The sequence below is a fragment of the Stomoxys calcitrans genome, chromosome 3 (genome assembly GCF_963082655.1).
Source record: "Stomoxys calcitrans chromosome 3, idStoCalc2.1, whole genome shotgun sequence".
In the NCBI taxonomy this organism is placed as follows: domain Eukaryota; kingdom Metazoa; phylum Arthropoda; class Insecta; order Diptera; family Muscidae; genus Stomoxys; species Stomoxys calcitrans.
Window position 1 is genome coordinate 123386535 of NC_081554.1, and position 25918 is coordinate 123412452.

Consider the following 25918-nt stretch of genomic DNA (forward strand, 5'->3'; position numbering starts at 1 on the left):
AGACCTTGTCGTTGTCTCTCCTGAGAATGTCAATGATGGTTCGTCCTCCAATACCATGGCTTATCAGGGTCTGCTTACTTTGTGTAAGTGCTGTCTCGTCATTATGTGGCTAAAACGAAGTCTACAGACCATCATGATAATATTGCGGGTTAAACGTCTGTTGTGAAACCAAGGCGTTGTATTTACAATAGGTGATCGAGAATAGAGATGGCGTTCGTTTATGCTTGAATCCCATTTTGCCTGCCAAGTCTCTATTGCCCTCCTTTTATTATGGGACATTGTGGGGCTTTGGGGGGTAAATTCCGACATCGTTGTGATTTACGGCTATGAGGTCAGCGTGCGTATTGCCATCAATATCCGAATGTCCGGATACCGATAAAAACTGAATTGTGTATTAGCTCTCTTTGAGTTTGGTCACTTCATATTTGATCCTTATAATGTGTGGGTGTGTTTTATTGTGGCTATATTTCTCGATTGCTTATATTACCGACTTAAGGCTGGTACTACGTTTTTTTTTACGGAAAATTTTCCGAAAGTCGTTTAATAAGCACAACTTTCCAAAAACCTTTGTCAGCCAACATCTTCCACTTTTATCCAAATATTGTTGTTGTAATTGCAAAACCAAAAGTGCAACACATTCTTTCACAAACCTTATTATTTCGTACAGATTGGTTGAGTTGTTAATTTTCCCTAGATGAAAAAACGAGTTATGACGAAACGAACACATTTCGGCAAATTTTTCCGTTTGTTTTTTTTTTATATAGATTTTCAACGCGAAACCCGAATACAGTACCGGCCTTTACTGTCAGATATTATAAGGTATTTGCCCACATCATTTACACCAATGAAAAGTAAAGCCTCTATGACAGTCACAGCTTCTGCCGAAAATATCGGGCTCTCCGGATGGAGTGAGAAGCTGGCTTCAATATCCAGATTAGGTATCCAAAATGCGCAGCTTGTTTTAGAGCCGTCCGTAAAAACGCGAATAAAATACAACCAGCATTCGCTTTGTTTACCTTTGAGATGGCAAATCGGCGTTTCGATTTTTCTTCCCTGAAATCGATATCTTTTTGACAAATCACGATCGTAAGCCATGATCCAATTTGAATCCGTTATTAATTAATCTTCGAACAAAAACTCGCTCGATAGCGGATGCGAGAATTAGACTATTGTCTTGATGTGCTGGAGATACAAACAAATAAATAACTGGCGGATTGCACCATATAATTTGTGTAAAGGCAGATCTGACGTCTTCCGTCAAACTGGACGGCTGTTTTCAGCGGTTCGCGTGAGACCACCGTCATTAACCCACCTTGAGTCCCGCACTATCTCCTTTTTGGATTTAGAACTCACTTACGAATCACGTGACTCACGCATGACACCACGCATCACTCACGAGCACACCTCTAGTAACATAAAAATTCAAAATGAAAATACCAAACATTAGCACAAATGCATATCATATCAATGAGTGCTGTGCGATACAAGTTTATGCCATGTTTTCACTTGGACCAAATCTAGATTTGCGGCGAGATTTCGGAAATCTCGTGTTTTGCAACGAGGTTTCCCATACATTTTCAATGTGAGCAAATCTACTTATTTGAAGAGATTTGCAGCAAATCTCCTTCCAAATTCAAATGCACAACTGCGTTTGCATTGAGGACATCAGTTTAGTAGAGAGTAGAGAAACACTAGGAGGAGATAACCGCTGCTGAAAATTTATTTCTGATGTTCTCTTCGGAATTTGAGCCCAGCCATAACATAGAGACAGACCAACTTCAGGATGATAATAAAATAAACATGCACAAATTAACCTGAAGGAATATCCTAACGAACTGATATCCAACAGACTGCGTTTCGAGGCCTTTTAGATGATATCGAAATAATAGAAAGGATTTTTGATGATTTGTTATTAAAATATGTTTTATACATACATTTTTTTTTATTATACATTTTAATGCAAAAGCGTAATTTGAGTTCTTTTTAAATATGGGTTTTCATTAATTTTAAACTTAAAAATAATGTAAATCTAAATTAAATATTGTAAAATATTATGATTTCCTTGCATTCACACTAAAAAATTATAACTAAACTCAGAAGAAATTGGAATAACCTAAAGTCAAATATAGTTCAGGAACGTAAAACTTAAAAAAAATATATATTAAATTCATCAATCACTTCCGCAACTTTTCAGAGTAAAATTGAACAAAATTGTGCAAACCTACTGTTAAATGGATTTTTTCGCTTAATTCTAAGATTTTGTTTATGTTTTAACTTAAAATTAATTAAACGTAAGAGAAAATTTACATGCTTTTTAACGTAGAACTAGAACCAATGATAGAATAATTAGTACTCTATATATATATATATGTACATACATTAGGATTTAATAAACCTGACAATAGGAAGCGTGACCTTTCTGTTCCTTTTTAAGTAGAGTGAATATAAGACATGCATTAACCAGGCGTATTTTTAAATAAAAAATTCAAGCGTTAAGTTTTTTTTTGTTTGATTTTCTTAATTTTATTATTATTATTTTTTTTAACCTTAAAACAGGTTAATGCTATGTTACAAAAGAAAAAGGTGGACGTTTTAAGACATTTTGCGTTCAGTTTTGCATACTTTTTTTGTATAATTAATTATAATTTTGAATTTTTCGTGGGTCGGTTTCGCGGTCATTTAGTAAAAGATTAAGACTTAGAATTTGCTGTGCAAATTATGGCCAAGTAGTATAAAATTATTGTGTAGAGAAATATGAATGCCGCTTTGTTGTTGTTGTATTCTTTTTATTATAGTCATTTGAAAAAAAAAAAAAACTGTATATACATTTTTTCCCTGAAACAGGCTATTACATGTAATTTTGTACACTTAATTAATTCTTGTGTCTTGCTGCTCGATTTGTATACGAAAATAAGAACTAAAAAATGCAAATGGTAAATATGACATAGAAGCACCAACTTGATAAGAATCATTTTTGGGAATGGAAAGCGTTTGAGATCATTGGAGAAATAATCAAAGGAATGTCATTTGGTTTAAAAGTTCGGCGTTTCTCCAAATCGTTAGGATTTTCATAACTTTCCATTCATCTGCAAAATGATTCCAATTACAATTGGAGCTTCTATGCAATTAGTAGTTGTTAGTAATGGAAAATGTGTAAATACATAAAAAAATAGAAATAAAACAAAAAAGAGCATGGTATGAATGACAAAAGTTAGTGGTATTAGTCCTGGGTGATCTCTTTTGCCCTCAACTTATAAATTTAAGTTAGTGTTTTAGTTTTTAAGAACCTAACCGATGAAATATGACAAATGTAGTTGTTAGTCGAGTTAAGATCATAATGGTTAAAAAATATTTGCTTATAAAATTCAACTAAAAAATTCAAATTTCAAAACAATCATAATATTAAATGAAAATTTGTTTGGCACAAGACGTGAAAAATTTCAAAGAACCTCCAAAAGTGTTTAAGAGCACAAAAATTTGTTGTTTTGTTTTTCTTAGGTCTAGTGAATGTAAATACATTTTGAATGAAATTTTGTCTAATTACAGTGATTAAAATGAAAAATTTTATTAAAAGTTGGAAAAAAGAACGTTTTTGTTATTGTAATCAATCGTTTATAATGGCTACTGTTTTCTTAACTAAATTTCTTAAAAGCCTGCTAGAAGTTTGTGGAGAATATGATGAAATCGGATTCAGCACAAGAAAAATGTAGAAACGACAGCCATTTGCTACTCGCTTGCCATGATGAACTGAGCCACTAAAAAGACTTTAAAAAAATAATATCTTGATTCGATATCAGACTCAAAAAGATTTTGAATATTGACGCTGTAACCCGAATAGTAAACCGAAATTGCATTGGCATCGAAACTTTTTTGTTTTGTTTTGTTTATTTCAAATGAAGAAGTCTTAACTTCCAAATTGAAAATGTTAAATAGATTCATATGTGGCAATGGTAAGTCATAAACGAAGTTTTCTACATTTTCCCTGCACCTCCATAGGTACCATAGGTCTTCTCCACTAGAAGAGTTTGTTATTGTATCAAGCACCTATGTAACAACATAAATGTAAGTTCAATGTAAATGCTAATTAACGGTAATGGTGGATTATTTTATGGATTTTTATCTACAACCTTATGAAATAATGCATATGGAATAGAGGTATGGTGTATGCGTTTGAGACAAGGGGATTAGTTGTTGTATATGAGAGTTTTCTATTTTTTGAATTTTTTACATTAAAAATAAATTTAAATTAAGTGATTATTTGACTAAACTTAGCTAATAGAAAACAATTAATTACTTTTTGTGGGACTTGGATTTTTGCGCATATTAAAAAATAAGTTAATAATAAATTAGATTTACTTAACATATGATGTTGGGCGTTTATTTTTTGTTTTTCATGTACCGACTACTACAGGGCTTTAGCCCCCTATCGCCACATAAATGGAAGTAGTGTATTTCAAGTGAAATTAAGGTCTTTTAAAAACCATCTTCAATGAAGTCTTATACCTTTCTTCCGCTTTGTGTTTTGAGGCTTGTCTTCATTATTCCCTTTAGCAAAGCTCATTTACTGCCGTCTCGGTTCTCATTTACGATTACGCTGTGTAAGTGGTGTAGCTCTTCAACAATGCAATCCAAAGATTTGCGACTAGATGCTGGTGGTGTTAGCAAGCCATCGGGACACATCAAGCCAGTGGCAGGAGAGGCTTCCTGTTTGATTTTACTAGCCATAGCCAATAGTTGTTCCTGTAAAAGGCAGGCACGATCCTACAACCCCATGAGACATTTAACAAATTAATACCAGGCTTTCTCTATGGAAAAAAATCTAATTGTATTGTATGCAATGAAATACTTACAAACATTGTCATTGTTGTGGTATGTGTTTGTATAATGTGTGATTCATCCGTTACAATATTCGGGCATATATGACCCAAACCAAATTTGGTACTGATTTGCTCATTTTGTTCCAATAAATGTAAATTATGTGATTCTTCGGAAATCACCTCAAAGAAAGGTTGCATCCATCTTGCACAAGGCTGAATGGTATTCCATTCGAGACCTGAACAACGTAGCGCAGTTTCCCTGTAAAGAAAATAATTATTAATAAACGAAGCAAAGCGAAAATAAAAATGTTTATTTATTAAAACAAATTACACATAAAATAATAAAATGAAGGTAAAAAACACATAAACAATTGGGATAAGTTCAAAAAAAAAAAAAAAAAAAAATGCGAAAGAACAACAAAATGTAAAATGTATAGTTAAAAAATAAAAGAACAAATTGTAACAAAACAGTAAAACAGAATTATATTGTAGTAGTTTTTGGCTGTTCGATCCTAAACGAGCATATGCCCTAAACAAATCATTTGAACATTGTCCTATCTCGTGCTAACCCCTTCACCTGTCTATGCCGCCCCAGGTCTTCTGAATGTGCCCAATCTATATGCAAAGCAAATTGTCATTGAAATTTTGTCTTAAGAAAATTTTCATTAAAATCTCGTCTCTAGAAAAAATTTCATTGAAATATTGTCTTATGAAAAAAATTCATTGAAATATTGTCTTTAAAAAAATTTTATTGCATTTGTTCAGAAAGAATTTGATTGAAGCTTTGACTTTAGAAAAAATTGTTATTGAAATTCTGTCTTTACAGAAAAATTGATCAACATTTTGTCTTAGGGAAAAGTTTCTTTGAAATTATGTCTTCAGAAAAGGAAAAAAGACGTTTATGTTGCCGGTTACTTCAAATCGGATAGAAAAAGAGTTAATTTTTTGTTTCTTTGATTGTTTTGTAGAAAAAGTAATGCAAAACAGTTTAGTATTTAACAGTGAAAATAGCACTACTTGAAAATTTACTTTTTTCAGTATTTTGGCTGCCACAGCCTCATTTATGGCTAAGATATGGCAGGAAACACCTTTAATTTTATTTCAAGCCTAAACTGAGAGTAAAAAATGCCCATGGAACTTTTTTTCCAAATGAGAAACTTTTGAAATTTAGTAAAAAAAATTGGCCATACTGTTCTTGAGATAATGAGGTGGTTTGATGCCGAAACAAGTCAAATTGGCATTTAAAACTTGTCTTAATACCTCCGCCTTATGAAAATGGAAAGCAAGGATAACGCTTTGATCGCCGAAGATAACTTAATGCAAATAGGAGTTCTTTTTTTTTTTGAAAAATTTTCCAAATTTTTGACAATTTTCAAATTGACAGCGATGCTATATTTAAAACGCTAGATTTCGCCATGATTCTTTTCTTATTTTGTCCATATATATACTGGCGCAACTTCACAATTTAGTAATAGCTTAAAAATTGACGGAGTTATTAGGAAAACGCTGAAAGAACCAAGGCATGGTGCATTATGGCTGTGTGTCGAATGGTAGCAAAGTTGTAGGGATAGCAAAAATATGACGTTAAGTGTGGTGAATAATTTTTGAGTAGCCCAGGGGCTAGTAAGATTTTTGACAGCACAGCAAATTTTGACGTTTCAACAAGCAAGGTCCTATGTCAGTAATTGTAAAGTCATTTGCGTTTTGGTTGTTGCTGTTGTGTGTTGTACACTGAGGCGGCAGCCCTTGCCAATGAAGGAATCCATCGGGTTAACTGCCATCGGTATCCAAATTTTGGTCACCAACTTGCGTGCGGCATAGCTTAGCCGCCTACATTGTGCGCAGACTTCACTAAATTTAAACGACTTATTTGGCATAAAATAAGTAAAATCATTGTTTATTGTCATTGGAAACGGAATTCTAAAAGGTTGTTTTTAAGAATAATGGACAAAAGTACCGTTTTGTGTTTGTTTTGTAGATGGCGCCGCTGTTTAATGATTTTTCTATGTCGGCATTAATAGTTTGTTTGCCTGGCATGAGTTTCGTTCATCATTTTCATGTAAATATCTCCATATTGCAACGTTTGCATTTGCAATACAACTGTCAGCAGTAATGGAAAATATTTTTGAAAAATATTCATTACGCAAATAATTATTATTTTCTGGCTTTTTCCTGTATTATTATGTGGCGCATATTTTTTTTATTTTTGATTTTTTACAAACGTCAAAATTTGTCAGTGTTAGAAAAAATGGTCGATTGGCACAGCAAAATGAAATTTTTTTCTCACCATTCGACACACGCTCTATGCAAGTATTTTTAGATCTCGTCAAACTCTTTCTTCAGAGTTCGAAATCATGAAAACCGGTTCAGTATAATAAAAGTTATAGCCCATCGAAGGTTGGAGAAGTGAAAAGTGGTCCACTTTAACACCCTGCATTAAAGATATAGCCCATGTCCTCCTCTTCAAATATCTAGAATATTTTTTACAGCTCAGATCATCAGGTAAAAAGTTGTACAATATGCGACGGTTTCGTGATTTCGACTACCTATTGACTTAGAACATTCAGACGATTGAAAATATGTATTCTTTGTAGAGTCGAAGATAAATATTTGGAGGTGCTACAAACGAAATGACGAAATTTGATGGGAAATTTATCTTATAGGGCGCACCCACCTAGTTTTGAGCTTAAGAATACGAATTTGAATGACTTTTCTGGGGCAAAGACCTCTGGCTAAATGGTTAAGTTAATGTGTAGCCCCTTCTAACTTACCTATTGAACGTATGCGAAATTGCTGATGCTGCAATCACCGAATAGGGAAAATTTCCAACACCCACGTCTAGTGAACACAAATCCAACAATTGGGCCGTTTGTACAAATTCCAATCCCGAGAATTGTGGATAAATAAATGCATCGTCAACTTCTGGTGATCGCACGAATCTATTGAGAATATCAATTGAATAGCAGGACGTGGAGGAAGATGATGTAGGTGCTGTTGTACTTGGCTGCCGTTTGTTTCTTCTTTGTGAAGTTTGGAACGAGGCGGGTGTACGATTATTGACATTCAATTGCATATAGACGCCCAGCCAGCCAATAGCTGTAACAGGACTAATATTCCATTCTAAAGCTTGCAACAATAAAATTTCATGTTGCAATATATCCGATTCCTGGCAGGCACCATCGGTAACATAAGCGAATTCACCGATTTTCGGGGGGTATATTTCCTCTACTTTTGCAGCAACAAAAAGGCAAGTAATGCCTATCAATTGCAGGTGAGTTTTTTGCACATTTTTCTGGGCGCTCAAGTAACGATCTAAATAATCAACAGCTAAATAGTAAGTCTCCCTATGTAGTTTATACACTTCGCACACCTCAATCAGCCAGTCAAGAAGAATGGCCCGCATTCGTGGCTGTAAGCCGGGATGATAATCCAACATGGAAGGATTTCTCAGACATGAGGCTTGTTCGTCTTTCTTGCACATTAACTGCCACACATCTTGTGCATTTGCCCAGGACAAAGCTGGCAAGGGGCAAAGTCTTTGTGGTTCGGGATCGGCGGCAGGTGTCATACAATCATAGTTGGTGGAGAGATAGTCATCGAAAGATTTGACCTTAGGCTGCTGATGGGATGATGTTTCCCCTGCTGCAGATGAGGAGGATGACTGAGACTTTGAGGTAGATAACCGATGCCCGGGGGTTCGTTCACCATGATGGACGCTTTCTTCCACACAAACAGTTACGCCGGATCCAACTGGATTGTAGATTTGGGTCGTCTTTCTTGAGGCTGTGGAACAATTTGAAATAATATCGTGCACATCATCATCATCGGTGATATGATCCTCTTCATCGTCGTCCTCCTCATCATCGCCTTCATCTTCATGTCCATCACCATCATGCTCTTCGCTATGGCTCCGGTTGTGTAGATCCTCATGTGTTTCATCTATATCAGGTCTTAAGCTGCTGGGACTATCGGGTATATCATCATGTGTTACTTCATAGTCTGTGGCCGTTGATAAACATTCAGAAGAACTGCGTGTATCGATTTCATTTACTAAAGTCTCGTCAACAGGTGAAGGATATACTGAGGAAACAACTGACCCAGCATCGCTTTGATACAATGAAGGTAATCGTTGTTGACGCTTGGCTGAAGGTTCAAAACCCAATTCTGGATCCTAATGCAAAGAGAGGACAAATAAAAAAATATTAGAATTAAATTAAAACTATAAACTATACGGAATACGAAAATAGTTTAGAAAGAAAAAAAAAATAATAAAAATACTTTAGCCAAACTAATACTTTATTACAATAAATCGAAATCAAGTCGTTTCTTTGCAATGATAAACTTTAATTTGGCATTATTAATTTCTTCATAGATGTCAATAGCCTACACCACTAATGTGACGCAGGATATTGTGCATTGATCCCCAGGGAGAGCTATTCTATTGATAGGTAGAATACAGGTGCAACTACTAGAAATTGTGGGTAGTTGCAATGTTTCAAAATATTTGGAAAATTTCTTCATAAAGCTCCTACATATATACTCTGTGTGTAGCATTATGACTGTAGTAGCCTCGATTTCATTCGTGTGTCCCCTGTCCTTTAATGGAATGTTCGTGGGCAAATTTGCATTTGCAGTCACAATTATAGCCCTATTTTAAAGACATTTAGCACTTAATGTGCCAGATTTCATCAAAACCGGTTCAGATTTAGATAATAAACCTCTTATATAGCATATGTATCGTCTGTTATTCGGTTGCAGCTGTCACAATTGAATGCGAATGGTCATTGTTAGTTGTCGTGTGTGACAAATACAATTTCTACGTGTGTGAGTGCCCACAACACTAATCAAGATTCACGACTCACGGGAAAATTAGGAATCTCTAGAAAATCAACACCTAAGAGAAAACTAAGACTAAAAAGAAAATCACGATTAACGGGAAGATCACGACTTACGAGAAAATTAAGAATCACCTGACACGTAGAAATCAAGGCTAACTAGAAAATCACGACTCACGAGAAAACCAAGAATTTCTTCATATAACTCCTACATATATACCCTGTGTGTTTGCCCTTTTTTAATGAATTTTTGACAATTTTTAATTATTTTTTTAATTTTATGTGAACATTGATTGTACTTCGCACACTACAATTATAAGATTACTGTAATCTTGCTGTATGTGAAACAAATAATCAAATTATTATGACTGTAATAGCAAATCGTGTCCTCCCCGTTCTTGTATGGATGTGGTCGTTGCATTTGCAGCCACAATAATAGCCCTATTTTAATAACATTTCGCACTTAATGTGACAGATTTAATCAAAACCGGTTCAGATTTGCATAATAAAACTCTTATAAAGTATATGTTCGTCTGCTATTCGTTTTTAGTTGCCACAGTTGTATGCGAATGGTCATGTAAGTTGTCGTGTCACGCGTTTGTAACGTGATTTGTAAGCGATAGCCAAATACAATAAGATGATCGTGCGTGACGAATACAATTTTTTCGACACTCACGAGAAAAATTATGACTCACGAAAAAAATTATGACTCACGGGAAAATCAAGACTCAAGCGAAAAATTATGACTAACAAGGAAATAACGGCTCACGAGAAAATCTCTGACTCACTAGAAAATCACGAGAAAACTACGATTAACAACAAGAACAAGAAAATCACGATTGATTAAAGGCTAGTACTATATTCGCTTTTCGCGATATTTTCCCCCATTACATATTTAAAGAAAAAGACGAAAAAATCACGATTCACCTTTTACGTAGAAAAACACGATTCACCTCTTACGTACAAATCACGACTCACGAGAAAACTACATAGAAAACCACGACTTAAGAGGGAATAACGGGCTCACGAGAAAAAGGGCAAGTGTAAGCGTTCGTGAATATCGAGTGAATTCTCGTGCACATCTCAAGTAACCAGTTTTCCATTTTATTAAGACTTGAGACGCCGAACTTCATTACTCAGAGGAAGTGGTTGTGTCTTCTTTCTCGCGGATCACCCTACAATTATATAGGATCGGAAACCTAATTTTGCTTTTGTAGGTATAATTTTGACCAATAGTCAAAAAATATGACTCGGTATCTCACAATTAGTAACAAATTCATTAAAAATTCATTTAGGCTCGAGATCTTTATGTGTAATTAATCATCCTTTATTTCCCGATACATAGCAACTACATACTCTTGGGGTATATTTTCTACAAATAGACATACATTTTTATATAAAAAACATGCAAATATCACAGCTAAAATAGTTATATTGTAAAACTGTACAAGTACACAAATTTTTGATATAATAAAAAGGTCGAAGAAATAAAAACAATCATTTGATATTTATGAAATCTATATACAGATGTAGCTTTGATTCCTAGCCAATCGCAACGAAGTCGTAGTTACATCAATTGATGTAGTCCACTATACACAGTCGGCTTCGGCGGATTTTTTTTCCTCGACGAAGTCTTATGTATCGGAATTTAAGAACATACATATTCTTTGTCAAAAATGATACATTAGCTAATACCTAATTTGATTTAAATAAGTAAAAAAATATGCAAGATACTCTACAAATTACTAGAATACTTGTGCATCAAAGAAAAGAAATGAAAACATTCAAAGGAATACAAATACAAATGCACTATAAATGGAGGTTAGAAACAGACTTTCTTAATGAAAGAAAAAAACATTTTGGTGTATAGAAACAAAAAAGGGCGAAGTTTTTCTTTACCATTTCAATGACTTTTCTCTTGCGCTCGCACTTCATAATAACATATATTTTGGATTGCTTCCAAATAGGGGGTTAAAAAACAACAACAACAGCGGCAGCAACAATAACAGTAACAACAATAACAGAAGAATCACTTAACGAATGTTAAAACTTGGGAGTTTTTCCAATTTTAATTGTAAAACAAAAATATCCGGTTTTTGCTTATCTTGCTTTAGATCACTCCACTTACAATTCAACACTGCAGTTCTTCGTTGAAATCTCAAAAATTAATTTTTATTTCACGTGGGGTTTTGTTTTTGTGATATTTTAAATTTGTTTTAATAAATATTGCACTTTTTTAAATAACATATAGTTCTCTTTGGTTTTACATAAGATTATCTTTGGTATTTGTATTTAGGTATGTTATGCATAAATGGCCTTCGATCCTTGTGACTTAAATTTCATCATATGTTTCTTCACATCACTTTGTAGAGGAATGTTTGCTTCTTGAGATCTATTTGTAATGTTTTATCTTTATCTAATGCGTTTGAGCGTGCGTGTTGACGCATTGACTTTCCTTGTGAAACTGAGCTCAAACGGCTGTGCAACTGCGGCGCATCCTCAAAAAGTAACGAATATATGAGGGTAGTTTTAAAGCAGACTTAATTCGGCTGTCGCAGACACTACTGCCGACTATGGTCGTTCATACATAAGTGGTTAAAAGGATCCAAATTCCTTGTGACTGTGTGTGTATGTGTATGTTTGTTCTTACACAGAAGAAGTAAAAGAAAAATATACAAATCCACCCTTAAGCGCGGACGACAGACAGTGTGAACTGTGAACGAAGGTTCAGGCAAAAAGGAATCGTAAGGAAGAAACCAACAATCCTCAAGATCCGTTTCTATTATAATTTGAGACAAAATGCAAAAATACATACATATACATATGCAGTTCTTTTCACACAAAAAGGGTCTTTTAAATGTTATAGAAGAATAGAAGAGAAAAGATCAATTATCCTTAGGGCAACTCAGCAAACAACTTAAAAGATGTCTGTCTGTCTTTTTGGTGTGTCACAACCACCCAGGTATAGGAAGCAAAGGACTTTGAAAACTAAGAAAACCACTGCAATCACTGCAAGTCCTGTTACCTAGCAGACATGAGAGGCATGGTTTGACATGTATCTTTTAAAATACATTTTATGAAGGCTTCGTTCGATGGCCAAGCAGCATTGAAAAGAGATAGTGGCTAATGCAAGGTCAACTATGAAAAAATCATCACCGCCGTAGGAAAATCATAATATACGAGTCACATAAATCTTTATTAAAAATTCTTCTCACTCTTTAGTTTGCAATTTCTTATGAAAACACCCTAAAAACTTGAGGATTTTTCAATGCAAGCAAGACTGCTCAACAAATTGTCCAAAAAATTATCTGCCACAAAGACACACACCCCTCTTCTAACAAATAAAACAATTAAAGGGAGTCGAAGCTGTGCAAAAGCCTAATCTTGTGTTTGCATTGCTGGCTTCCTTGATAGACTTTTAAAGAAAGCATAGAAAATTAACAGCACAAAACGGAGAAAGAATATGTGCATCGTCTTGTCTTTTCGATCGTACCATGCATGCATGACATTGGCTGTGTGATTTTTTTTTCTCGAACAGCAGCTTACCGCCTTTTTCTGGGAAATGTCACAGTTCATTAAAATTAAAAAGTCGTAAACATGATAAAGTATCCATTTGATTTTCATAGTAAATTGTTCAATTTTACAATCTAGTAATGAAACAGATGTCCTGCTGGACCAAATAAAATGTGTAGCAAGAATTGATAGAACAATTAAGGCGCATAAATCATTATAAGCCCTTCACGACATTGGCTATAGTAAAAGTGAAAAAGTTCAAGTAGAAAATATTGTCGTAAGGTAAATACCAAACAGCAGCTGAACTTTTTGACCAATGGTCACATGTACTACAAGTAGGGACATTTGGAGAAAGTTGTAAATCAAAAAGTTTACATTTTATGGTTTCTCATATCTGAGACTTTTTGACAGTCACATACCTCAATGTATGAACAGAGGTTGTAATGTATGGAAACTTGCAAGCGGTAGATCGCAAAGATCGCAACTTTATATTGAGAGTTACAAAAACGTTTATTTTAGAAAACCAGTAAGGAAAGGCAAAAAGTCGGAAGGTGCCGGCTTTATAATATCCTACACCTACGCTATAGCTACAAAGTGGAAGCTATATCTAACCAATTTTGAGGGACCTCGGCGGATGTTTTCAGGTGAGCACTTTATTGCAATGAGCACTCTATTGCAATATTTCTCAAAATCGGGCGAACATATACATGGGAGCTATATCTAAATCTGAATCGAGTTCGACCAAACTTTATGTATATTGTGGAAGTCGTCAAGGAAAACGTTGTACAAAACTTTGGGAAGATTGGTCAATAAATGCGCTTGCAGTGGACTTAGGAGTGAAAATCGAGCGATAAATATATGTTAGAGCTATATCTAAATCTAAACCGATTTCTATGAAATTCACCAGCAAATTTGAGAGTCAAGAGAAAATCTTTCCTACCAAATTTCAAGAGAGTCGGTTAACAAATGACCATAGTCATAGCTAAATCGAATCAGAAAGTGATTCAGAGTCGATCGGTATACTTATCAATGGGTCTATCTCTCTTCCTTTTGGGCGTTACAAACAAATGCACTAAGTTATAATACCCTGTACCACAGAAGGTGTGTAGGGTATAAAAAATGCAATATTTCTCAAGAACATCTCTTTAAGGAACATCAATGTATGTGGTTCGTTTTAAGTTTCAGATCAATAAAGAAGCCCATTTGTGTACTGTTTTGAATTACTGTTGATGTTTTCGTCAGGGTTCCAACTGTAGCGTAGAAGAACTATATGCGAGTTATGTATAAATCTCGAAGAGCCCCAGTTGTTGATATCGTAATGCGGGGGTCAATGGTTCGACGGTCACTGTGTAATGAAATGTGCCTGGGTCACATATGAAATTTTTGCACATATGTTTAGACGTAAAATATGCTGCAATAGCCCTGGGAGTCCATATGGGTTCAACAAATGCAACTTGTCTCTTGATTGCAGCAAAATATGGACAAACAGGCAAACTTAACTAATCGAAAGAGAATCAAGCCGATCGCAATTTACAAAAAAAGGCCACAACTCCTCCTTCTCCTTCCTTCCAAAAAATTATCATACCCAGTTTCACAATGGCGGTGAAGGCCATTACTTTTCATCGTCTTTTCTCTTCCTTAAAACTACAACTACAGCTAGCAAGATGGATACATACAAATATAAGACATATTATGCCTGCCGGCATATTTGAAAAGATTTTGCAATTATCCTTCAGAGCATATTTAATAAAGCCTTTTGGTGATCGACTTAAAATTGGACGGCTGTTTCTTTTGAAATTTTAGATCTACATACATTTGACGCTCTATTAAGAGCAAATAGAGCAATCTATGATCATTCGAACATATGTTTAAAATAACGACTAAGAATGTTTTAAAAGGGCCGAACTAATTTAACTAACGTTTACTTTGAGAACATACTAAATTGATATGTGCATCATTTTATAGCATTTTAAGGAAGACATTGAGCAATATCTTGCTAGACATTCATTGACTTTATTATTATCCTTATCATTTGGTCAATACAATTTTTTCGAAATGCCTTCGCAAGAAAGAAAAACGGGCGCAGCAGATGATCGATATTCCCTTGTACATTGTAAACAAATAATAGTACAGCTAGCTATACGACCGACTAATGCTGTGAATCCTCACATTTTTGTTGCTTTCTTCTTATGTCCTGAGAAAGCGCCTGTCTCTAAGAAGGACCAAATCAAAGAAAGTATTGCTTAGACTTTTAGGGATTATTGTTTGAGTCCTTTCTGGTAGCACAATGCAATTTCTTGAAGTGATAAGGTTTTGTGTGCGAGTGTGTGTATATGTGATGTTGCATAAGCGTCGCAAGTCAGGACACCTTTCAATTTTGATTGCTATGAACAACAAAACACAAATCCATTTGTGGTGGTGGGTTGGCTTGAATTGAATTTTGTCGCCAGTATTTCAAGATACTCTGAGCATAATAATAGCGACAGCGGCGGCAAGCATTACTGAATTCTTTTGTTTGAAAATTTCTTTGAAGACTCCAGGTGTAAATAAATGATTACCGATGAACGGCGTGTTCCCTTTAATAACCACTGACTCTTCTTTACATTTTCTTTTAAATGTTTGTTCAAATTTATTGCAACTGCCGTTTTATCGTGCTGCCAATGTTGTTGTTCTTGCTACATTTTGTCAAATTCTAAAGACTTTAAAAGATAAAAGTTGTAATATATATATATATATATATATATATATATATATATATATATATATATATATATATATATATATATATATATATATATATATATATATATATATATATATATATATATATACATATATATTTGGAAACGGAGATAGAAAATCTATTTAGAATATCATTTAGCAGAATATCAATAATATTCTACTACATGATAGCAATCGAACCAATTAAGATAAAATCTTGAAATGTTCTTCTTATTGATGTAAGTCCTTGGGAATTGCAAATAGGCCACATCGGTTCAGATTTGGATAAGGGGCTCCTTCGAGAAATTAATTTTTTGAGAAATTAAGTGAATTCCAACAATCGTGCCAAATCGATTTATAACCTTATATATTGGGTTGCCCAAAAAGTAATTGCGGATTTTTTAAAAGAAAGTAAATGCATTTTTAATAAAACTTAGAATGAACTTTAATCAAATATACTTTTTTTCTAAAGCAAGCTAAAAGTAACAGCTGATAACTGACAGAAGAAAGAATGCAATTACAGAGTCACAAGCTGTGAAAAAATTTGTCAACGCCGACTATATGAAAAATCTGCAATTACTTTTTGGGCAACCCAATAGCAAACATATAATTTGACAACTTGAGCTCTGGAAACCGCAATTGTTGTCCAATTCGGCTGAAATTTGGCACGCACTTGTATGTTACCACTTCCAATAACTATGCCAAATACGGTCCAAATCGGCGGACCTTCCGATTGGCGACAAAGATTCGACTGTGCTAAGTACAGTATAAGTCGGGCTATAACCTGATATAGCTCCCATATACACCAACCTCCAGATTTGACATCTTGAGCCCCTGGAAACCGCAATTGTTGTTCGATTAGTTTAGCACCTCTGGAGGCTAGGCTAAGCACCCCCAGAAAAGTCCGTGCGTCTGTCGAAAGCACATATTCTTTTACTAACCGATTAGGCACAAATTTTGAACATGGCGTTTTGTTATGACTTTTACGAACTATGCCAGTTATGGTTCAAATTAGCCCACACCCTGATATAGCTCCCATATATATCGATGTCCAGATTTCACTTCTTGAGACTCTAGAGAGCTGATCGACCCGATTTGCGTGTACCATCGTGATTGCCTTCAAAAGACTTCTTCGCTGGAGCTTCTTCCTTCATTCTGACAACATGGCCTAGCCAACGCAACCGTTGTATATTGATACGTTAAACTGTACTAACGTTGTCATATATTTAGCTCCTATACAAAATTGTATACCAATTTCGTGTTTTTGGGGTACCATAAGGTGGCATACAAAATATCACTTAAATCGGTGCACCCATCTCAGAGATCTGGCGTTTTTGAAAAAAAATTCTTTAAGTTTGATTAGCTCAAAAATTCGAAGGTCAGTAAGTTAAATAAAATCAAAGAAAAAAGAGAGAGTTGCCACGGAATTCTCCATGTGTGTATATCTTTGACAACATCAAGCATAAACTGCATATGTGGCAGCCAAACAGCAAAAGGCCGAATTAGGGGAATACCCGATTTGTATGGTTATTTATGACTTTCTGCTTGATACTCCTGCTATCGTATCAAATTTTAGTTTGGTCATGAATAGTTTTCTTTTTTTTTTTTAAATAAAATATCTTATATTAACTGAATTGTAAACTTAAATCATAAGATTAATATCAATGTGATATGAAATTGAAAACAGTGTACATAAATATTCTCAGGGCTTAGGATCTTTAAGACATTGTTTTCAATATGTGTATTATAATGGTGGGATAAGCTAGCTGCACGAACCGAGAATATGAATATTTCGAATTTTGTTAAACAAATAATAATATAAAAGGTAATAATGGGTGGCAATGGTGTGTCCCATACGAAGTAATTTCCTTGTAATTTGTATCCTATACTTCGTTTAAAATGAAAATCAGATTTGGCAAACAGCATATGTGAAACGTGTTTAGCTCTTAGTTATGATTGAGCAAACCGAAACCTTTTATTAAGCAAATATTTTTATCCTTGGGGAAAAACCAAAAACCTTTTCAAAATAGACATACCACAACACATTACATGTAAGCGTATTTCTCCAATTGCTCTTGCATGCCCATGCATGAATTTTGGGCATATCGTCACTCTTTTTATGAGATACCTTCGCATAAACGATTCGTACGAGCAATGGGGTGCCACCGCATATGTGAAAGGACTATTGGGCAAAATGTTTGCCCATGTGTTTGTACATCTGTATGGAGTTTGTATTTGGTTTATGTGATGCAATTTCGCCGAGAAGGACATTCGAATGTAAACAGCAGCAGCAGCTACAACAAGGAATAGTTACGCATGCCTGCACACCTTGATGTACGAAAAATACAAGCAGCCGCAATGAGTACTAGAGCGCTTATATCCAAGAGAGGGTTGGTTTCTTTTTATTTTATTTTTACTAGCCTCCTTAACAGACGTTACACATGCCGTCCCTTGGCAAATAATAAGAAAGCCAACATAAAAAAGAAATAACAGTCGTTATAAAAAGTTCAGCACAAGGATAGTCTACGAGAAAAGGGGATGGGTTTTTTTAGGGAAAAATAGAAAACAATTAGGTTATTTTATATGTGAAATACTAAACTACATTTAGTTGACTTTCTTGTAAGATGGGAAAGAAGGAGGACGATGACAACAAAGTCGTACAACTGGCGATCACTAACAGGTTTATGTAAATTTAACGAACGTGCCACCAACGACAACAACACAATAGGGAAGTTAGTCGTCAGTCAGAACAAATGGTTATTGGCTGTAGATAACTAAGGTGGTCATAAAATGAGGATAAAATGACACATTTTGTCTCTGAGAGAATATAAGGTTGAAAAGGAAGACGATTATTTTAATAATATGGTGTTATCTCGCGTGTTAAGATCTTGGTCTAAGCAAAAAACCCCGGCCTCCAATAAACGAAATAGAAAAATGAATGTCCCTCATTGGAATACGACACAAAGAATGTGAGGATCTGATGATGGTAGTCTCCGCGAGTGCTTCCTTACACGGCGCAAGAAAGTTTTGGGACCACTATCTAATTATATATTCATGGTAACGACATTTGTTTAGTTTCTAGTTTGAGAAATTGCATGTCTTCTTCTTCCATTACTGCTAAAGCTATTGTTGTTGTACGGCAAAGATACAGAAAGGGGACGAAGACATTGTTTTGAGTATTTGAGAAATAGTAACGCACATTTGTGTCCTGAAGGAAGCATATGTCCTTGGTTGTTTAAGCTACAGGAACGCGTTATGGGATGGTTATAAATTTATGCTAATGTTGAAATTGAGGTTCGCCTGTTCTTCTTTTTGCATATTTTTAAAAACAAAATGCAAGCACATCCTCTAATGGGGAGCACACGAAAAAAAACTTGACTGTACTGCTTTAAAACCGTTACTTGAAAAATGTAATGAAAAATTTCATTTTGTGGAAGTCCGTTACTAAAAATCAAAACAACTTTTCTTAAGGGGCAGCAATTCTAAATAATGTTGCCATACTTGGTTCACGGGTCGAGGGCATGTTACCGAATAATATAAAGTAAGGTTCTTTACTTACCCGATCATCTAGACTTGCGGACGAGCGACGTTTACGTTTTGCATTGTTACTATTATTATTATGACTAGATGACGAGAGTTTAGAAACCGTTATCAATGTCCTGGGCGAACAGGACGATGAGGCTGAGATGTGCGAGGCCGAGCTATTACTGTTGGTGATGGAAAGGAATAAATCCTCCATAGCCACATTCACAATGGTCTTTGCAGATGATGATGGACATGAGGCAGCACCAATCGATGATGTATTTGTGGCAAAAGGTGATAGCGATGAGGACGATGTACAGTATTCTAAATTGTAGGAGGCACCGTTATTACTCGACGAGGCATGTGATTTGTGACTGCTGTTACTATGTTGGCTGCTGGTACTGCTGTTGCTGCGACTGAAATAAAAGAAAGCAAAAACAAAATATGAATTGATATTGAATTTAAAAACCAAAGTAAAAGAACAAGATCCAATTGCCAAAACAAAAAGGTTGATGTGAAAGGAAAATTGATACATTACACGCATATTTCATAGGGGCAGGTCGATAGATGTACGCACGCATGAGTGTTAATAAGAAAATTCTCTGCTTGTAGTCCTTCCTAATGAGTAGGAAGAGGCGTACGCCAAGACAACACACACGAATATTATGTTGCTTTTATTGCAAACCCCTTGTCTCTTATTATTTCCCTATTCCGGTAATGATGCATATGAAAATCAATTGTGATTTCTCAAGAGCGAAACGCACATTTTTTTACAAATGAAGTAATTCAATGTCTGAATAAATTGCACTGAAATTTGCATTTCTTTATTTTCATAGAAGCAACACTTGAATTTAGGTTTAGCAAAAAGAGAAAGGTGTAACGAATTTCCTTTAGTTGTGCATTCGATAACTGCGAAAAGAGAAAACAAAAGGCTTCTTACAAGATTGCACAAAAAATAAAAAAGGGTACAGATTTAAAGACAAACCCATAATCTCATACCTACCGCATGTAACCCTTAGCACTAAGAATTAAAAAAACTAAAAAAGCAAAGGGCATAACGTTTTTCTGTTCATTTATATTAGAAAGAAGGCGGAAGAACGGTTGTATACGCCAGCAAACTGATTTTGTTATTTTCATTTCACTTACATTGAATATCCTTTAAGGGGAAGGATATTGCCAAAAAAAAAAAAAAAAAAAAAAAAACAAACCATACGACATGCATTTCCAAATTGAGTTTAAAGATTTTTACTCGAATTTTGAGCGAAAAGCTATACCAAAAATCATTGAACTATATACCCAAAATGAAGGGTAAAAAATGCCTTCTAAATCATATAATCAAAGATGGTAAAGAAACCAAATATGTTAAATCAGGTACTAATTTGATAACAAGAAGTTTAGTAATTCTTGAATTTGTTCCCAAAATTGCAACCCTTGTAGTGTACATACATACAATATTTGTTTTTTGTCTGATAACCTAGTGTATGAAATTGGAATTTCTGTGGAAATCTCCGAAAAAAAACACATCGAATCATTGCCTTTGCCTTTAGTATAGATAAATGACAACTGTGGTCGGGGATTTTCACAAGAGAAATTTAAACAATTCCTTATCAATGAAAAGCAAAAACCCAAAGAAACACAAACAATTTTTGAAATCCTGTATTTCGGTTTCACACACAAAGACGCTTCTCGAAGGATCTGTATCATAAATAAAGAATTTGTAACAATCCATTGATAGCTATGTAAAGGCGCCTTGTTATTTCATGATCCCAATCACTCGATGGTGTGTGACGAGTCAAGAAAGTGAAATTTCTTCTATTTTATTTCTCATAATTTTTTCTTTTTCCCCAAGGATGTGTTAGGAAATTCCTGGAAATTGAAAACAAAAGGCGTTATTTAATATTACGGTTTATAGGAAAATTTTTGAAATTAATAACTTCAAATGCTTACCCCTCTACAAATTGAATGACTAGAATTGTCGGCAAACCTCTTTAACTTTTGTTTGATATATTTTTGTGTAACACATATTAAAATTGTATGTATTTTAGAGTTGGAATGGAATTTTTTAAATATCTATCAGGTGTAATAGGTATCTTCTAACTTTCGTCGGTATGAATGTATTTATACCAAAAAATTATTAACTAATATCATTTTTGGCACTTTTTACACAATCGTTTGTTTAGCCGATACATGTGGTATGGTTCGATTATAGATTGCAACTCGACTACAACTGAAGTTGGGTTGCCGTCCATTATCGACCTATAAATGTAAAACAACAGTATGTTTGTTTTCTCGCTTTGAATTCTCGAAATTTTAGTACATATGAAAACAATGGAGGCTACCGTAGCCCATAGACTAGCATGTATCCTGGCGAAAACTTGCTGGCTACATTTGTGAAGCACCATCCCATGTAAAAATGTCTCCCCAAAAAGATATAGCATTGAGGCATGCCGCTCGGAATCGGTTATAAAAAGGAGACCCCTTGTCATTGCGCTTAAACTTGAATCGCACATGCATGTATTCATTTATGACCACGACTAGGGCTTATCGCCATAGTACCCTTATTCGATATTTGCAAAATCTGGAACATAAATATCTCAAAATTCAAAATATTTCATAATATATATCTCATAAATGAAAATCCATAATAATTTAGAAATCATGAATGTTACAAATTTTGTGTGGGCTAGGTTCGGATGTGGTCGAGTTTTTGAGTTTTTCCGACTAAACGGAAATTTTTTTCTGTAGTAGCAACACTGGTTAACATGCTCTCCATCGCAAAAGAACATGGATATGATTAAAAACTTTTGCAGCAATGGGATTTGGACCCATACATGCTCTGTTGGCATACCAACTAATCTATGAACCAGAACCAGGGCTGCCGAGTCGAGCAACATTTTTAAGAAAAATTAAAAAAATAATTGCATTTCCCAAGCCACTATGTTTTTCCAACAAAACAATCATTTTCCTAATGTTTTATGACCTTTTAGCGAAAAAAGGTGAATTTTAATGACTGACATAAAACCGCATCTGCTTTCAAAAGTAGTAGGTCTATCGCCTTTTTTTTTCTTTTTTTTTATATAGAAACCATCAAATGCAACAATGCTGTGAAACGGTTTTAGATATCTCCTGAGAATTTTGAGAACATTTCATATTAGATTTTTTTTGGATATACAAAGTTGCCGACTTTCGACAAGCTAATTTTCTCCCAAAACATGACCTAATATGATGGGAAACATTTTTTTTAATAGTTGTATTTATCCACTTTACGCTAATCCAATTTTTATTAGATTACCTCTTTCTTAACATGAGCCAGAATTTTTCTAAGACAGTTCTATTCTTGGGTATTTTTCTTCCCATTCGTGAATGTTCAACAGATTGAGGCTATCCGCATGAAGCTTTTCATAGATACTTCTTATTGATGTAGGTCGTTTGCCGTTGCAAATGGGTATTTAATTAAATTTTAAAATACTTGAAAAATGTTTTGTACTACGTTTCTGAGTACGGACTTCTTAACTGTTCGAAAACTGAGCTTTTTTAGAAAACAGGTGCATGTTGTTAATATTTCTATACCCTACACCACTACTGTCGTACAATGAGGAGGGATAGACCCTTAACTCGACCCTTAACTTAACTCGATCGACTCAGAATCAGTTTCTGATTCCAGTTAGCTATATGCGTCTGTTCAGATTTGGATATAGCTCCCATAAACATTTATGTTCGTTCGATTTGGACTAATGCTGCAATAGTATCGTCAGTTGTCAACCTCACGAAATCAGGCACGAAGGTTTCTCTTATGACTCCTCTGGTCATTAGTGAATTTCAAAGAAATCGGTTCAGATTTAGATATAGCTCCCATGTATATGTGTCGCCCGATTTTCACATCTAGAGCCTTTGCAAGCGCATTTATCAACCGATCTTCTCAAAATTGTCCACAACTATTTTCTCTATGACTCCTAAAATATGAACGGATTTTGGTCGAAATTCTACACTGATACAAGATTTTAATAAAATTATTCCAAAAACAAAATTTCGAAAGCATAAAATGTCAATGAAAATTTTTCCAAACATAAAATTTTAATTAAATTTTTTCCACACGCAAAATTTCAACGTTTTTTTTAAACAAAATTTCAATGAACTTTTTATTAACAAAATTTTAACGCAATTTAAAAAAGAAATGCCTTTTTAAAAACCAAATTTTAATAAAAATTTTCTAAACACAAAGATTTTATTGATATTTTTGTGGAGAACATTTTTTACATAAAAAAATAAAATGTTATTTCTATAGAATTTTTATTTTTATAGTTTTTAAATTCAAGCTCGAGTATTTTTTGTTCTTTATTTAAATTATTTATCGATAATTCGTGTTTTGTGTTTCATTGGGATATATACCTTGCTCGTCTCAGACTCCTGCCTTGAACGCCGGGAAAAAATTCTGGCGAGAGCTAAAAAAAGTTTTTTCAGCGGTGGTTATTGCCTCACTAAGGCTGGCGCCATTTGTATGGTATTTACCAATGTAAAACTTCCCTTCTCAGTGGAGTGAAGTGGAGCTTTACGACAGACCGTGCGAACGGTGCAATAAAAAGGGGGTTCATTGAGCTTAAAACTTGGTCAGGACTCATTGACGTGAGAGAAGTATCCCCGCTGTTCCCCGCTAATGGTATATTCATAGACAAATGTGCATTTTTTTGACCAAGGCAAAGAGAGTAAGAGAAAAGGATGAAAAGGAAATGATATGCCAACATATGCTACATTCAAAATGGAAATTATTATGATTCGTAATGAATTAGTATATTAATTTCTCAATATATGCATATTTTACTGCATAAAAATATTTAAAGCATTGCATGCATCCAAAGTTTAGTCCCTTTTTAGTCCCTCCGAAATAAAACAAAATCCATGCTTTCTCATTGACGATACCCATGTGTGTGTGTGTGTGCGTGTATTTGAGGTAAAAAACTACATAAAGATATTTTCATTTGAAGGAGGGATGCACTTTTCAACATTTGACATCAATCTTCGTGTAGGATTTGAGTAATCTTTTTTTCCGAATTGCAAAGTCATCATTTTAACTCATTTATTATTAGGATATATGGCCGTCATGATGTTGATGCAACAGGAAGAGAAAAACCTTTCCAACTAAATTTCTTGAATTAAGAAATGGATGTTCCAACAATGAAAGTGAAAATAAGAAAATTAAATATAGGCAGTTTGATCATTGAACTGTGAATGACCAAACAAAAGAAAAGAACAATCTTGGGAATGTCATAAGAAATAATAGGCAACCAAAAAGAAATATTGGAATTTCGATGTGTTCAATAGAAAACTAAAAACTAGAAAACTAAAGTGTAACCGATTTTTTATTTGATTTTGGCTCGATGGTCACATATATAAATGATCCGCCACTTATATTTATTCCTTACCAATTTTGTACATTGTGGCATGTGAAATTTTCATTCCACCAGAGATGGAAATGCCTCATTACCCCATTCGTTTGGTACTACAATGTGTCATATACTTAAACAATGGAATGGTGAGAGGGGGAGTTTAGCCACAATATTACCTTCAATTAGTTTGATAACCATAATTACGATGATAATGCATAAATGCAGTATCAAAGGTATATTCTGATGACATTGGCGAAAACATGCACATAACAACCAAAATTGGTCAGCAGTTGGTTAATAATGTGAATAGCTACATCTCGGAAGGATTGCACGCGGCACAAAAGCAAAGTTAGTTGTCACATATGACATATTGTCCTTCTGATGAAATAATCAAAAGGACATACCCACAAGTGAGGACAAATGACTGTCACTTTGGACGAATTTACGCTAAAACAAATGCCAAAAGGAGGGGGTGCATTACACATAGTGTGAGGACAGTACAGCAGAACCAAATACGTTAGCTATTCCTGGCATTTCGGATAGTGTTAAGACAAATGTGTGTAAAGGCATGTTTGGTTACACACAAAGTGATTACCATCAAAGTATACATACATAGGAATTTGTCATTTTTCATTCTCGGCTTAGAGTAATTATTTCCTTTGTACAAACCATAAAAGAATTTCTCCAAAATTACATGACTCTAATTCGAAAATTCATATAGAGAAATAACGATGTTTTGTTGTTCTTTTCAAAATTTAATACCAAATTACATTTGCAAAATAATAATATTTGGAAAAACAAACATATGTTGGCTACGTTATGGGAACCAACGAAAAATTCGTTGACTCTAAGGGATAGTTTCTATGCAGTCAACATACATAATACACCACACGCACTTACAGGGACATAAAAAGGACGTTTTTTCAATATAGATTTCGTCAACCACAATGGCAATGGGCGTTTAAAATGAAAAGGAAACAATATATAGATTATCTGTTGACTACTAGCGAACTAGGAAACAGAAGTGGCTGCCAGGAAAATGTTGGCCAAGCATAACGTCAATTACAATTAAAAGAACCTACCAACTATAAGATAACAATCATTTAAGATGTTTTTTTACCTTTGA

The 25918-nt window shown here is 34.5% G+C and overlaps 1 protein-coding gene and 2 long non-coding RNA genes across 7 annotated transcripts in view; 1 reads left to right on the forward strand and 2 right to left on the reverse strand.

The window, feature by feature from the left end:
- Nucleotides 1–2344: 2344 nt before the first annotated feature.
- LOC106093883 (G1/S-specific cyclin-E) overlaps nt 2345–25918 on the reverse strand; it is a 46133-nt gene continuing 22559 nt past the window's right edge. For 3 of the 5 annotated variants that reach the window (XM_013261048.2, XM_013261049.2, XM_059364611.1), the window contains exons 3-6: nt 19446–19824; nt 7589–8988; nt 4851–5076; nt 2345–4761 (exon numbers count right to left, since the gene is read on the reverse strand). In XM_013261048.2, coding sequence (XP_013116502.2) covers nt 4558–4761; nt 4851–5076; nt 7589–8988; nt 19446–19824 — 2209 coding nt within the window. In that variant the 3' untranslated portion in view covers nt 2345–4557. Of the gene's footprint in view, nt 4762–4850; nt 5077–7588; nt 8989–11551; nt 11641–19445; nt 19825–19946; nt 20012–25918 lie in introns of those variants that run through there. The other 2 variants (XM_013261051.2, XM_013261050.2) reach the window with 2 other exon arrangements.
- LOC131995706 (uncharacterized) lies at nt 20926–21452 on the forward strand. The gene is made up of 2 exons (XR_009397562.1): nt 20926–21188; nt 21258–21452. It is a non-coding gene; the product is annotated as an uncharacterized LOC131995706 (long non-coding RNA).
- LOC106093884 (uncharacterized) lies at nt 20937–21611 on the reverse strand. Its single transcript, XR_001222417.2, has 2 exons — nt 21356–21611; nt 20937–21274 (listed from the first exon to the last, which is right to left on the reverse strand). It is a non-coding gene; the product is annotated as an uncharacterized LOC106093884 (long non-coding RNA).